The 15,138-nt window shown below is 45.5% G+C and overlaps 1 protein-coding gene across 1 annotated transcript; it reads right to left on the minus strand.

The window, feature by feature from the left end:
* Positions 1–202: 202 nt before the first annotated feature.
* LOC135511795 (malate dehydrogenase, cytoplasmic-like) lies at positions 203–10,816 on the minus strand. Its single transcript, XM_064933258.1, has 10 exons — positions 10,718–10,816; positions 9,512–9,613; positions 8,922–9,018; positions 7,168–7,343; positions 3,569–3,691; positions 3,049–3,147; positions 2,863–2,940; positions 2,395–2,508; positions 1,381–1,470; positions 203–1,102 (listed from the first exon to the last, which is right to left on the minus strand). The coding sequence occupies exons 1-10, from the start codon at positions 10,718–10,720 to the stop codon at positions 980–982; spliced, it is 1,005 nt and encodes a 334-aa protein (XP_064789330.1). The 5' UTR covers positions 10,721–10,816; the 3' UTR covers positions 203–979.
* Positions 10,817–15,138: the final 4,322 nt, after the last annotated feature.

Genomic DNA, 15,138 nt, shown 5'->3' on the forward strand with positions numbered 1-15,138 from the left:
CTGGGTGTAAACTATATATAACTTAACATTTATGGAGCACACTCCCTCCAGCTAATCTTAATATTTGTTTTAAATACTTTATAGATGCTGCACTGTTGAAAGGAGAGCTGGCAAGCACATAATTATATATACTGTGGCGAGTTACACTATTCATAGGACTTATAAAATGTTGATTTGTGCAGAAATGGTGAAATTGACTGAATCAGTTGATAAATGTTTTATTGTTTCGTCAGGAGTGAGTCCAGGGAGATAATATCCAGATGTTTGAAACATAATTAACCATAGATCCATTTTACTGTCCTGGGTTTTACAGATTAGAATGTGCTACCCCCCAGTGGCAGGACTATGCCATAACCACCTGCTACAATTATAAATAGTAGGATTACAGGTGGATCACATTCAGATTGTCAAATATCATAATGGGAAAATGCCAAATAAGTATACAAAACAAACAAAAAGAGGGTAAATAATAATTTAACCAAGAGTTGTTTCACACAAATATTAAGTTAAACCTAGAAACACTATAAGGACAATACATTGTTTGCTGATTTTATTGTTCTGACTGAGCAACAATTTAAACAGTTGAACAATGATCGTCATAGTAACAACTAGTGCATCAACTACCCATAACAATTCTCCATTCCATGGTAAGCATGGTAACCATCCAAACAGGGATAACCTGTTCAGAAGTGTGTAACATTAACGTTTTGGACACAGAGCTGCAGCAGTGAGTGTATCATGCCATGTTCATGTGCTATCAGAATGACCAGAAACTCAGGTCTAAAAAAAAAAAAAAAAAAATATTTTGCTGTAAAACGTATGAAGTTAAACCGATCATATGGAACTTCCAAGTTGGATATTCCAGAGTTTCCTAAGTTCCGAGTAGCACGTGAATGCGGCATCACAGACGCGAGTCTGGAGGAGTGGGTTCTGCGTCCAAGTGCTGTTGCTGGGTTGGTTGCCGTGGCTGGGAGCGTAGTCAAGTGCTGAGGAAGGTGACGGCGGTGTCCCTCTCCTCCACCAGCTCGGCTGCCGTGGCGTCCATCTTGCCTCGGGAGAAGTCGTTGATGGCCAACCCGTCCACAATCTTCCACTGCTTGTCCTGAGGATAACAACGACAGGAGAATAATGTATATTGAATAATAGGCCAAAGTGATCAACTTCCCACTGCAATAGGTAGTTGGTCGTAGACTAAAGCACCTGTTTATAGTCAATAGAAGCAGAGCTCTCTGGTTAAGTGGTGATGACAGCTGATCTTTCGCCCAATAAGATAAGATCTTTAGCCAATAATTGGGCAAAAGATCAGAATTGTGCTTCCAATGTAAACGCAGCCTTAGTATGGAGGGGTGTAGAGTGCAGAGTGTCAGGGATCTGTCTCACCTTGATGTGAACAGGGAATGAGTAGATGAGGTCTTCAGCGACACCATAGGAGTTACTGCTGGAGTAGACACCCATGGAGACAAACTCTCCCTGCAAACACAAGAGGTCAGAGGTTAGGGCTGTGTTCAGGAACCATTAACCTAAAGACAGGCTGCACCACACTGTTCAGGAACCATTAACCTAAAGACAGGCTGCTCCACACTGTTCAGCAACCATTAACCTAAAGACAGGCTGCTCCACACTGTTCAGCAACCATTAACCTAAAGACAGGCTGCTCCACACTGCGTTCAGCAACCATTAACCTAAAGACAGGCTGCTCCACACTGCGTTCAGCAACCATTAACCTAAAGACAGGCTGCTCCACACTGCGTTCAGCAACCATTAACCTAAAGACAGGCTGCTCCACACTGTTCAGCAACCATTAACCTAAAGACAGGCTGCTCCACACTGTTCAGCAACCATTAACCTAAAGACAGGCTGCTCCACACTGCGTTCAGCAACCATTAACCTAAAGACAGGCTGCTCCACACTGTTCAGCAACCATTAACCTAAAGACAGGCTGCTCCCACTGTTCAGCAACCATTAACCTAAAGACAGGCTGCTCCACACTGTTCAGCAACCATTAACCTAAAGACAGGCTGCTCCACACTGTTCAGCAACCATTAACCTAAAGACAGGCTGCTCCACACTGTGTTCAGGAACCATTAACCTAAAGACAGGCTGCACCACGATTCTCCACCCTCTTCCCAAAGTGTGCAACTGCACACACCTCATAAATGTAACAACGGACTCCAGCCAAATATTACACCATCCATGACTGTCTGGAATTGTAGGAGTGCACATTCTGGGAGAAGGGTGAAGAATTGAGATTCATCCATACTTTAAACAGTAGAGTGCCCTATAGATTAGGAGTTATTAAATATAGCCTTAAAATGTTTACAATGAAGATTTGGGTAGGGTACACTAATCCTAAATCTGTATCTTAAAGCCACAGAATTGTCCCACTTAGCTGACCTCAGGAGTGCCTGACCAGATGTCCCTCATGTGATCACAGATAGCCTTGGCTGCAGACATGGCACTGGACAGCTTCCTGGCCGCGATAACCGCAGCACCCCTCTGCTGCACTGTCTGAGAGGGGGGGGGGAGGAGAGGGGGAAGAGGAGAGGGGGGGGGAAGAGGAGAGGGGGAAGAGGAGAGGGGGAAGAGGAGAGGGGGGAAGAGGGAGGAAGAGGAGAGGGGGAAGAGGAGAGGGAGGAAGAGGAGAGGGAGGAAGAGCGATGCCTTACAAAATATCTCATCCCTACTCCAATAGTCTTCTTCAGCCATCTCAAATCATCTTTCCAGGAATCCTCTCCCCTTATCAAAACACATGGAGAAGGTCAGAGGTCACTTTCCCTTGGACCATTTCCAATGAAAAGGGGGGGGGGGGGTTAAAGTTCACACAGCCAGATGAAAATGTGTTTTACAGTAGAGTAAACTCACAGAAATGAAGGCCCCTTTGAGCCAGTCATCGTCCTTAACAGCGTCGAAGCAGGCCAGGTCGCTGCCCGCCATGTTGACCTTGGTGTAGTAAAATAATGACATATTGTTAAATAATATTACACAGTGTAATGCCTTGCAGTGGTATAATAACACTTCATTATTACATTGTGATAAATTATATATCACCTTGCAGTGGTGGACGTCTGGGTACTGGGTGGACGAATGGTTGCCCCAGATGATCACGTTCTTTACCTGGGTGGCTGGCACGCCGCAGCGCATCGCAACCTGGGGGGGAGGGAGGCAAGAGAGCTGTGTAAGGATGATATTACCATCTATTAAGATAATTTACATTTTAAGTCATTTAGCAGACGCTCTTATCCAGAGCGACTTACAAATTGGTGAATTCACCTTCTGACATCAGTGGAACAGCCACTTTACAATAGTGCATCTAAATCATTTAAGGGGGGGTGAGAAGGATTGCTTTATCCTATCCTAGGTATTCCTTGAAGAGGTGGGGTTTCAGGTGTCTCCGGAAGGTGGTGATTGACACATAATCCACACACACTTTATTTGTTCCCCCCCCCAATGAAACTTAAAAACACCCACTACAGTTCAAGTACAGACAGACTCGGTCATCATCAGGGATTGGAGTAACTATTCGTTCAAGGGGTTCAAAGGAACAATAGCCACTTCTCCACACAGGTACCTGAGAGCGGGCTCGGTTGTGGTCCAGACGGGTGAGGCAGGAGAAGTTCTCCTTGGGGATGGACGGGGCAGACTTGGCTGCGATCAGACAGTTGGTGTTGGCTGGGTTACCGACCACCAGGACCTGACGGAGAGGCCATGTTATAAAACAGTCGTACACCACACACACAGAGCAAGCCAGAAAACACCATGGTGTTGGCTGGGTTACCGACCACCAGGACCTGACGGAGACAAGGAGAGGCCATGTTATAAAACAGTCATACACCACACACACAGAGCAAGCCAGAAAACACCATGGTGTTGGCTGGGTTACCGACCACCAGGACCTGATGGAGAGGCCATGTTATAAAACAGTCATACACCACACACACAGAGCAAGCCAGAAAACACCATGGTGTTGGCTGGGTTACCGACCACCAGGACCTGATGGCGAGGCCATGTTAGAAAACAGTCGTACACCACACACACAGAGCAAGCCAGAAAACACCATGGTGTTGGCTGCGTTACCGACCACCAGGACCTGACGGAGAGGCCATGTTATAAAACAGTCGTACACCACACACACAGAGCAAGCCAGAAAACACCATGGTGTTGGGGAGAATCTCCCCTTTCCACTGGGGTCAGTTTATAGCCCAAACGGTTCAGACACTACTAACAGAAGGTACAGACGAGTCCCGTCAGGCTTGTAGAACAAAACTGAGACCACCCATCATGTTCCTGAGAGTCTCATCGGAGAGTTTCCAAACAGTTGGGATGCTACAGCAGTTTGTGAGAAGACTTATTGTCAGAGTGCCTCATGGTCTGACAAACATGACTGCAGATGTGGAAGACTGCCATTGGCAGATTGAGATGCACCACACATTTTAACTTAACCTTTCTGAGAACGGGGGCAGTATTGAGTAGTTTGAATGAACAAGGTGCCCTATGTAAACTGCCTGTTACTGAGGCCCAGAAGGTAGGATATGCATGGTAGTATTGGATAGAAAACACTAAGGTTTCCAAAACTGTTAAAATAATAGTCTGAGTATAACAGAAGTGGTATGGCAGGTGAAAACCTGAGGAAAATCCATCCAGGAAATGCATTCATATTGAAGTGGCTGTTTTCCATTGAAAGCCTATCCACCATGTAAAAGACTTAGGACCCAGTTCACGATCTGTATGGCTTCCACTACATGTGGCCAGTCTTTAGGCATTATTCCAGGCTTTTACTTTGAAAAATAAGGGAGATACAGCACTTTCAATGAGGACAGTGGACATTTCTAGAGATGTGTCCTGCGCGTGACCGGGAGTGCGCCTTTGTTTTTCCTTTTCTATTGAAGAAGCTTTTGTCCGGTTGAAATATGGATTATTTATGACAAAAACAACCCGAGGATTGATTATAAACATCGTTTGACATTTAAGCTTTCATGGTACTTTTGATTTAGTCTGCTTGCTGTGACGGCGCTTTGTACCAATGGATTACTGAACAAAACACACCAACAAAACAGAGGTTTATGGACATAAAGAGGGACTTGTGAGTGTAACCATGTGAAGATCAAAAGGTAAGTGATTAATTTTATCGCTATTTCTGACTTGTGTAACTCCTCTACTTGGCTGGTAACTGTTAGTAATGATTTGTCTACTGGGCGCGGTTCTCAGATAATCACATGGTTTGCTTTCTCTGTAAAGCCTTTTTGAAATCTGACATCGTGGTTGGATTAACAAGAAGTTCATCTTTAAACCGATGTATAACACTTGTATGTTTAATGAATGTCTATAATGAGTATCGGTTTTTGAATTTGGCGCTCTGCAATTTCACTGGCTGTTGGCCAGGCTATCCCTAATAGTTAACAGCAGAGTAATGAGACGTTGAAGGCAACGTGAGACTAAGAGGTCATACCACGTGATTAGTCCATCGGTATATAGCCCACCCAATCTACCTACCTCATCCCCATACTGTTTTTATTTTATTTACTTTTCTGCTCTTTTGCACACCAGTATCTCTACCTGCACATGTTCATCTGATCATTTATCACTCGTGTTAATCTGCTAAATTGTAACTATTCGCTCCTTTGGCCTATTTATTGCCCACCTCCTCATGCCTTTTGCACACACTGTATATAGACTTTCTTTTTTCTACGGTGTCATTGCTTTGTTTATTGTGTTATTGGCTTGTTTATTGTTGACTCCATGTGTAACTCTGTTGTCTGTTCACACTGCTATGCTTTATCTTGGCCAGGTCGCAGTTGCAAATGAGAACTTGTTCTCAACTAGCCTACCTGGTTATATAAAGGTGAAAAATATATATAAATATATATGAATGTAATAAATGTATGAAGTCATAGTTTGCACTTTCAGTCCAACTTAAATGTTTTGTCCATTATCAATTTAATATAGCCATGTATTAGAGTGTCTGATTACCATGTAGTAAAAAAATATTTTAAAGTTACTTGAAACTGGAGTCACCTGTGAGTAGAGGGAAAATTCCAACGCCTCGCTGCCGGACGGGCAAGGTTGAAGGCGCCACGCTAGACAGTCAGGCAGCGTGTAAGGTTGAAGGCGCCACGCTAGACAGTCAGGCAGCGTGTAAGGTTGAAGGCGCCACGCTAGACAGTCAGGCAGCGTGTAAGGTTGAAGGCGCCACGCTAGACAGTCAGGCAGCGTGTAAGGTTGAAGACGCTCACGCTAGACAGTCAGGCAGCGTGTAAGGTTGAAAGTGTTCTATCATGGCAGTTTCAGCCTTGCACACTGCCTGAAGACAAGGTAAGTTTTTGCAACAAGGTCACTTGGGGAAGAAATGACAAGGGTGCAGGACAAGTGCCAGCACACACACACAAGCAGTCACACTCGTCAGTCTGACAGCCCAACACCTGTTGCTAGATCAGTGTCGAGGCCAAAAGGCCTCCTCACTACACACCCACAGTTCCACTGGCACTTAGTCGGGACAGTCCAGTCCTTGGCGGAGTTCCTACTCTCTACTATTAAAATGATTCATTATAATTCTTGTTTCCACCATATTCCTCACACCAGTCCATTTATTTTGTAAATCCATGAAGATGAGTGTCCAAGTGCACACTTGGGGAGCAGGAGAGAATCAGAATGTCTCCCTTGACTCCTGGGATGGAACCCAGCCAGACTGGATACAATGAGAGGCTTCTAGACAGAAGTGGACCAACTCCTGGGATGGAACCCAGACAGAAGTGGACCAACTCCTGGGATGGAACCCAGCCAGGGTGGATACAACGTTAAGCTTACAGACCAAAGCAGACCAGATAGGTGGGTTAGTGTTAAGACAGGCAGGCAGTTTGATTTTTTAAATCAAAACACACGCTCACAAAACAAACCCACAAACAACGCACACACACACCAATGGCATTCCAGGCCAGTCTTTCCATGGGAATTAAGAGCCCAACACGTGAACTGAATTTCAACAGCTCTGAGGTGCAGCATCACGAGTCCTCTCTAGGTCTAAGGACACATGGCTTACACTATACCACAAACACAGGGTACCTGCTAGTGTTGAGACAGCTAAGTCTGCATTGACATTTAGGGACACATTGACAGTCACCAGAGACCCCACACAAACAAACCCTGTCTGTTGGGCTCTGGCTATTATCTCACCTTGACAGTTTTCTTGGCATACTTCTCCAGCGCGGCCCCCTGGCTCTTGAAGATGGCCACGTTAGCCTTGAGCAGATCCTTCCTCTCCATACCCTCTCTCCTGGGCATGGAGCCCACCAGGATAGCAGCGTCCAGATCCTTAAAGGCAACCTCCTCCTTGTCCGTGGGGATGACCTCTGAAAACAGATGGAATAAACAGCGGCTTGTTCAGTCGGAATCAAATAGTCAGAAAAAAAGCAAGAAAAGGGAGGGACTATCTGAACGTGTTCTATAAAGACACTTGTAGGTTTCTTTCCTTGTCTGTGAGAATGACCTCTAGACGAATCAAAAATACAACAGACCAGGGTTGGTTCAATGGGCAGCACATGGACGACCAACAAACAGAAGGAAAAACAGGATAATAAAGACCACTTAATTGTTTAAGGTTTTACTACAGTGGTGTCTAATTAATCTCTACAGGCTCGGTGGGTCCCCTTACAGGACGGTTGAGCTAACATAGGCTAATCACATTAGCCTGAGGTTGTAAGTAACAAGAACATTTCCCAGGACAGACATATCTGTATTTGCAGAAAACTTCAAATCTTGTTAATCTAACTGCACTGTTCAATTTACAGTAGCTATTACTGAAATAATACCATGCTATTGTTTGAGAGCACATAGTTATGAACTTAAATGTATTAATAAACCAATTAGGCACATTTGGGCAGTCTTGATACAACATTTTGACCAGCAATGCAATGTTCATTGGATCAGTCTAAAACCTCACATGCACCGCAGCCATCTAGTGGCCAAAATCTAAATTGCACCTGGGCTGGAATAAAACATGGCCATTGTCTTGCATTTCAAAGATGGTACAAAAACAGCATGTTTTTTCTTTAGATTTGGTTAAAGATAATACAATGTGTTATATTCTCCTACATTAATTTGACATTTCCACAAACGTCAAAGTGTTTCCTTTCAAATGGTATCAAGAATACACCTATCCTTGCTTCAGGTCCTGAGCTACATGCAGTTCGATTTGAGAATGTAATTTTAGGCAAAAATAGAAACAAAAAGGGGGGGTAATTATGATCGAGGACAGCAGGAATTTGTTTTTTTAAGGAGTGCTTTATTAGGCTAAGTCCTTCAAGCACAATGTTTCAGACATGATCTCTTGACAATGAAAGTGGCCTCTATGGAGAAACAAAGGCGTGGGTTTGTTTTCCCATCACATTGTGTGGTTTTCCCTGTTTCAATCCCCATTTCGTCACAACACCTTACATCCTCATCAGCTCAGTCACACCGTTTTTGCTTTTACAGTTAGCTTCAGCGAACCCTGTATTAATCCCTTTGTCCTGCTACTGTTGTCTGTGGGACAGACTGTTGCCAGTTAACTGCTTTAAAGGGATACTGCGAGATTCTGGCAATTCTGAAAATCCCACCGATCTGGCAAACACCTTAAAAATATTTGAAAGAATTTAAAATAGTGCTTGAAGCCAGATCTGTTTGGGACACAGGGTCACCATACTACAGACACCCCCCCCCAACCCCACATTGAACATTGTCTTTGCAACACACCATACACAGAGAGAACATTGTCTTTGCAGCCCTGAGCATTAATACTGGGGCCTCACAGCCGAGGTGAGAACAAAGCAAGGACGCCACCCATTGACAACAGAAAAATACCAGTCACAATGGAGATGGAGATACTACTGGTGCCTCAACTAAAGCAAAGCCACGTCAGTCCAGTGAGTGTCGTCTGCCCCATGGTTTACCTCTGAGGAGTGGGAGGGCACAGTCCTGCAGCTCCATGCACACTCCATCCAGGACTGGCAACATGGGGGTGATGTCCAGCAAGATCAGGGTGATTGGCTGAGAGGAGAGACCATGAAATGACAGGAGTAGATAAATGAGTAGGATCTATTCATCTTTCCGTTGACTTACAGGCTGGTAGATTGCTAACTGAACAGATGTGTATGGTTCATATGATTACTACATTGACAACACTGCTTGTTATGACTATCTGAAGGGACTATGAACCTGCCAGTAGGCTGTATGCTAGTGGGTCTATTTCAGGCAATTCAAGGACATGAAAGCCTTGAGTGAAGCTTTGCAGGCTGTGTGACTGAAGGGGTAGTGTGTGATGCTGCATGTTGCCCATCAGTCATGATTTTTTATTTTATTTAACTGACACAGGAGGTATCTGACATGGCACCCTATATTGTGCACTCATTTTGACCAGAGCAAATAGGGTAAGTAGTGGACTATATTGGGAATAGGGTGTAATTTCAGACAATAGACAACCCCTAACAGGATCAGCTGGGATATTACGCAAGTCAAGCCAAAGCTTCTTCCTTCCCTCTACCTGATCTTTGCCGAACACATCTCCCTTGGCTATGCCAAACAACAAGGAGTAGGCAATCTGCCCAGCAGCGCCGGTCACCAGAACACGAACAGGTTCAGCAGACTGCAACACAAGACACAGAAACACAGATCTGGGTCCTATTCATTAGGGCACATTACACATAGGTTATTTAGACACGTATCCAGAGTGAATTAGCCTAAAACCTGTAGTAAAATGTTACAATGGAATACAAATGTATTTATTTTTGGACAAGTTCAGGTACTAAGTCCCCGTTTCAGTTAATTTTCTTCCATTTGTTGACAAAAGAACACAACCAAACACAGGGGCACATATTAAAATATTGGAGGTGAACCAGGCATTTGGGAAGTTTTACAATAATATCAATGCTATGTAATATCAATGAGCTTGTATAGGAAAAACAGTCAACAACAGTCAGGTAAAAAAATTAGGTGTACATGAAATGGGAATGAGGTGAGTGGGATACCTTTGAGGAATACTAGAGAGAACTGTATTAGAATTGTCTCCAACAATGATATTCCATATGGGATCCGTGACCGGACAATGTCGGAGTGGGGATTTATTAACTCACGAGGTAAGCCACGGTGAATTTAAAAATAGAACTCGCTCCTCGAGCCATCTGAGACGAGATATTTATAGCTACTGTAGAAAACTGTTACCATTCATTCAACCTTTTCCCTTTCACACAAATGTAGAGTCCAAAAACAAGCAATTGCATTGCTGGGGAGAAAGTCGCATGCAATAATTAGACAACTTACTTAGATAACGCTAGGCCACATTAACACATTCTGTCAATTTGACCTTGTCAAAGAAATGTAGCCACATGTGCATACTACACAGCTGTTAAAATTAGATTATACTAGAACGTGCCAAATTGACTGGCACATTGCCAACAAGGAATTATAGATTGTACTCCTTCCAACTGGTCTTTAAACATATCACAAGCAAAAATCATTTTACAAACATGTTTAAATTGCTAGAAAAGTTGGTTACCGGTAACTAACTAGTTACTGTATAAATTAGGTTTGCCATATTACTTGAAGCAAGCAAGCGTTGGTTGCTGGCAACAAGCGAACGAAAAGCCACCTCGCTGTCAGCGTACATACTATAGCATGTATGTGCATTTATCATTTCAGTAAAGCTAAAGTTCCGTAAACAAAGTTAATACAACTTTTGTTTGCTACTTACCATCTTTGTATGGTAACTTGGACTATTCTCCCACTGTTCTCGCAACAAGAGGTCACCCCTATTTCTTGAAATCAGAGTGATCACGAGGTGGCCAGTAAATCGTTTATAGGCATGCGCCGCAAAGCTGGTGGCTCTCGGGAAATGTAGTCGGAAATCCTTCAGCCAAAGACAGTAGTACCAAATATTTGTATAACTAACTCTCATTGTTCTATCTGTGATAGTACCAAAGACAGTACAGTACGCTGGGTTAGTTATACACATCTTTGACAGTGCAGTATGCTTCAGCTGTGTACGTTGACCTTTTTAAAGTTAATGAGGTTGACAGGGGAATAAATAACTACTTTACCCCTTATTCAGTACTAACATTTAAAGTCCCCTTTTATTTACTAATTACAAAAAGTCCCAAACTGTCTCTTGCATATTTGTATTTGATTGATTTATTCAGTTGAAATAAGGATACTTTAACTTCTGTTGAAAAGCTATCATTTGTATGTATATTTTTTATATAGCTCCACTGCTCGCCAAAGGTGTCGGAGCAAGTGATGCCAATTTAGCGACTTTGTTGTTAGATTGAGAGAGTTTTCATTCCCCTCTAACGGATTTTATTGGTAAAAAAGTATAACGACAAATGTAGCTACTTTTTAAGGCTGCCCCAGCGACTTTTTGATGATTTAGCTCCTTCCCTGTTTGTTTGCGTGTGTGTGTGTGAGTTCAGCTATGCGCCTCCGCCGGCTGCTGCGTGTGTCACTTGCGCCCCTTCTCCCACCTCTATGTCCTCGTCAGCCTCTCCGTCCTCTCCCCTCTGCAGCAGCGAGTTCATTGATTCAATCGGTTCCTTTGTTGTTAAATGACACCACAGCTCTCCAAGGGATAAATAATAAAAGCAAAACTAAATATATTTTAAATGATATACTTTAATCTGTTTGTTTTTCTTCTGTGCTTTTAATTAGTTCAAGTTTGTTCTCCTTGAAACATTCCATTTAGCAGTAGTGGTGAATGGATAAAATCCCTGAGGAAGCCAAGTCAGGAGAAAAACCCATATTACATGTGTTGTGATAATTAAGATAATTGTGTTGTGATAATTAAGATAATTGTGTTGTGATAATTAAGATAATTGTGTTGTGATAATTAAGATGATTGTGTTGTTATAATTAAGATAATTGTGTTGTGATAATTGTGTTGTTTTGTCTATAACCTGTTAGTTCATATCCCTTGCCACTCTGATATACAGGCCTAAAGGCCGAGACAATAAGAAGACACAGTGGCAGAATACATTCAACCACACCTTTGTTTCATCACAAAACCAGAGAGCGACATCTGTATGGTGAAGTACACAAACAAACAGTTGCGTGACCTACTACAGTATGGTAAAGCAAGTGAATGTTTACGACCGTTTTGGACTACTCAACAGCTATGGATTTAGAACCACGGAGAGTTACTGCAACAGGAGCTGCCCTCCACTATTCCAGCATCATTTCAACTTCAATATTTCAACATCCTCCTCTCTTTCATGACTCTGTCATACAGTACATGCTTTTAGTTTGTGTTGTCTACCTGGCTCAAATGTTTGCACGCTAGTCTAACTTCCTTTCACAGGAAATGATGTGCCAGGCCAGCTAGTTAACATTAGCCTACTCAGGGGCACAATGTATGCATTATGGTTAGATCAGAATCTCTGTTATAATCATTGGCCAGTACAGAGAATTAAGTAAAGCCACAACCAAATCCTTATCTCCATCCATGGCTAATTGAGGAAAGGGATGATTTTAGCTAGCTGGCTAGCCAACCGGAGGACAATGACACAATGAGATGCAACAATTAATTTTTTTTTTTCTGTAAATGAGTTTAGCTTGTGATTGGTGGGAAGCCAAATCTAAACTGGCTTCCCTTGACACCAGGTCCATTCAAGCTTACTCAGTTTACCTCAACGCTGACTGGCTTTATAAATATATATATATTTTTTAAGGCTACTCTTTTTGACGAGACAGATAGATGGCCTACACATACAGAGACAAAGGGGAACTGTTTCACTCGCTCGGATGCTTTTCCTGGAGGGATACATTCAGCGTCTAAGAAAATTGAAGGAAAATTATCAAACACAGACAGATGAAAGATACTTTAAAAAATATATATGATTATTTCTTGGTCAATTTCTTAGGGAAGCCTGACTTCCCTTGGCATCCATAAATACACACTACTGCTATTTAGTTTAACTTTTGAGAATGTATCATTGTATGAGAGACAGGGACAGCATAAGCCGAAAACAAATGTAACGTAATCTAGCGATTAATGGAGCAACCAACGGCTATGGGGAGGGAGGGAAGATGAGGAGGGAGGGAAGAGGAGGAGGGAGGGAAGAGGAGGAGGGAGGGAAGAGGAGGAGGGAGGGAAGAGGAGGAGGGAGGGAAGATGAGGGAGAGAAGAGGAGGAGGGAGGGAAGAGGAGGGAGAGAAGAGGAGGGAGTGGAGGAGGGAGGGAGAGAAGAGGAGGAGGGAGAGAAGAGGAGGGAGAGAAGAGGAGGAGGGAGGGAAGAGGAGGAGGGAGGGAAGAGGAGGAGGGAGGGAAGAGGAGGAAGGATGGAAGAGGAGGAGGGAGAGAAGAGGAGGAGGGAGGGAAGAGGAGGGAGAGAAGAGGAGGAGGGAGGGAAGAGGAGGAGGGAGGGAAGAGGAGGAAGGATGGAAGATGAGGAGGGAGAGAAGAGGAGGGAGAGAAGAGGAGGAGGGAGGGAAGAGGAGGAGGGAGGGAAGAGGAGGAGGGAGGGAAGAGGAGGAGGGATGGAAGAGGAGGAGGGAGAGAAGAGGAAGAGGGAGGGAAGAGGAGGAGGGAGGGAAGAGGAGGAGGGAGAGAAGAGGAGGGAGGGAAGAGGAGGAGGGAGGGAAGAGGAGGAGGGAGGGAAGATCAGGAGGGAGAGAAGAGGAGGAGGGAGAGAAGAGGAGGGAGAGAAGAGGAGGAGGGAGGGAAGAGGAGGAGGGAGGGAAGAGGAGGAGGATGGAAGAGGAGGAGGGAGAGAAGAGGAGGAGGGAGGGAAGAGGAGGAGGGAGGGAAGAGGAGGAAGGATGGAAGAGGAGGAGGGAGGGAAGAGGAGGAGGGAGGGAAGAGGAGGAGGGAGGGAAGAGGAGGAGGGAGGGAAGAGGAGGAAGGATGGAAGAGGAGGAGGGAGAGAAGAGGAGGAAGAGGAGGGAGGGAGAGAAGAGGAGGGAGGGAAGAGGAGGAGGGAGGGAAGAGGAGGAGGGAGGGAAGATGAGGAGGGAGGGAAGAGGAGGAGGGAGGGAGAAGAGGAGGGAGGGAAGAGGAGGAGGGAGGGAAGGGAGGGAGAGAAGAGGAGGGAGGGAGAGAAGAGGAGGAGGAGGGGAGGAGGGAGAGGAGGAGGGAGGGAAGAAGGAGGGAGGGAAGAGGAGGAGGGAGGGAAGAGGAGGGAGAGAAGAGGAGGAGGGAGGGAAGAGGAGGGGGAGGGAAGAGGAGGAGGGAGGGAAGAGGAGGAGGGAGGGAAGAGGAGGAAGGATGGAAGATGAGGAGGGAGAGAAGAGGAGGAGGGAGAGAGAGGAGGAGGAGGGAAGAGGAGGAGGGAGGGAAGAGGAGGAGGGATGGAAGAGGAGGAGGGAGAGAAGAGGAAGGAGGGAGGGAAGAGGAGGGAGGGAAGAGGAGGAGGGAGAGAAGAGGAGGGAGGGAAGAGGAGGAGGGAGGGAAGAGGAGGAGGGATGGAAGATCAGGAGGGAGAGAAGAGGAAGAGGGAGGGAAGAGGAGGGAGGGAAGAGGGAGGAGGGAGAGAAGAGGAGGGAGGGAAGAGGAGGAGGGAGGGAAGAGGAGGAGGGAGGGAAGATCAGGAGGGAGAGAGGGAGGAGGGAAGAAGAGGAGGGAGAGAAGAGGAGGAGGGAGGGAGGAGGAGGGAGGAAGAGGAGGAGGGAGGGAAGAGGAGGAGGGATGGAAGATCAGGAGGGAGAGAGAGGAGGAGGGAGGAGGAGGGAGAGAAGAGGAGGAGGGAGGGAAGAGGAGGAGGGAGGGAAGAGGAGGAGGGAGGGAAGAGGAGGAGGGAGGGAAGAGGAGGAAGGATGGAAAGAGGAGGGAGGGAAGAGGAGGAAGGATGGAAGAGGAGGAGGGAGGGAAGAGGAGGAGGGAGGGAAGAGGAGGAAGGATGGAAGAGGAGGAGGGAGAGAAAGGAGGAGGGAGGGAAGAGGAGGAGGGAGGGAAGAGGAGGAGGGAGGGAAGAGGAGGAAGGATGGAAGAGGAGGAGGGAGAGAAGAGGAGGGAGGGAAGAGGAGGAGGGAGGGAAGAGGAGGAGGGAGAGAAGAGGAGGGAGGGAGGGAAGAGGAGGAGGGAGGGAAGAGGAGGAGGGAGAGAAGAGGAGGAGGGAGGGAAGAGGAGGAGGGAGAGAAGAGGAGGGAGAGAAGAGGAGGAGGGAGAGAAGAGGAGGAGGGAGGGAA

The sequence above is a fragment of the Oncorhynchus masou genome, chromosome 24 (assembly GCF_036934945.1).
Source record: "Oncorhynchus masou masou isolate Uvic2021 chromosome 24, UVic_Omas_1.1, whole genome shotgun sequence".
NCBI classification, from domain to species: domain Eukaryota; kingdom Metazoa; phylum Chordata; class Actinopteri; order Salmoniformes; family Salmonidae; genus Oncorhynchus; species Oncorhynchus masou.

Coding starts and splice junctions, on each gene's coding strand:
- LOC135511795 (XM_064933258.1), bottom strand. Junction 9,019..9,511: donor ATGTGTTCGGCAAAGATCAG/GTAGAGGGAAGG, acceptor CTCTCCTCTCAG/CCAATCACCCTGATCTTGCT. Junction 7,344..8,921: donor TGCCCTCCCACTCCTCAGAG/GTAAACCATGGG, acceptor ATCTGTTTTCAG/AGGTCATCCCCACGGACAAG.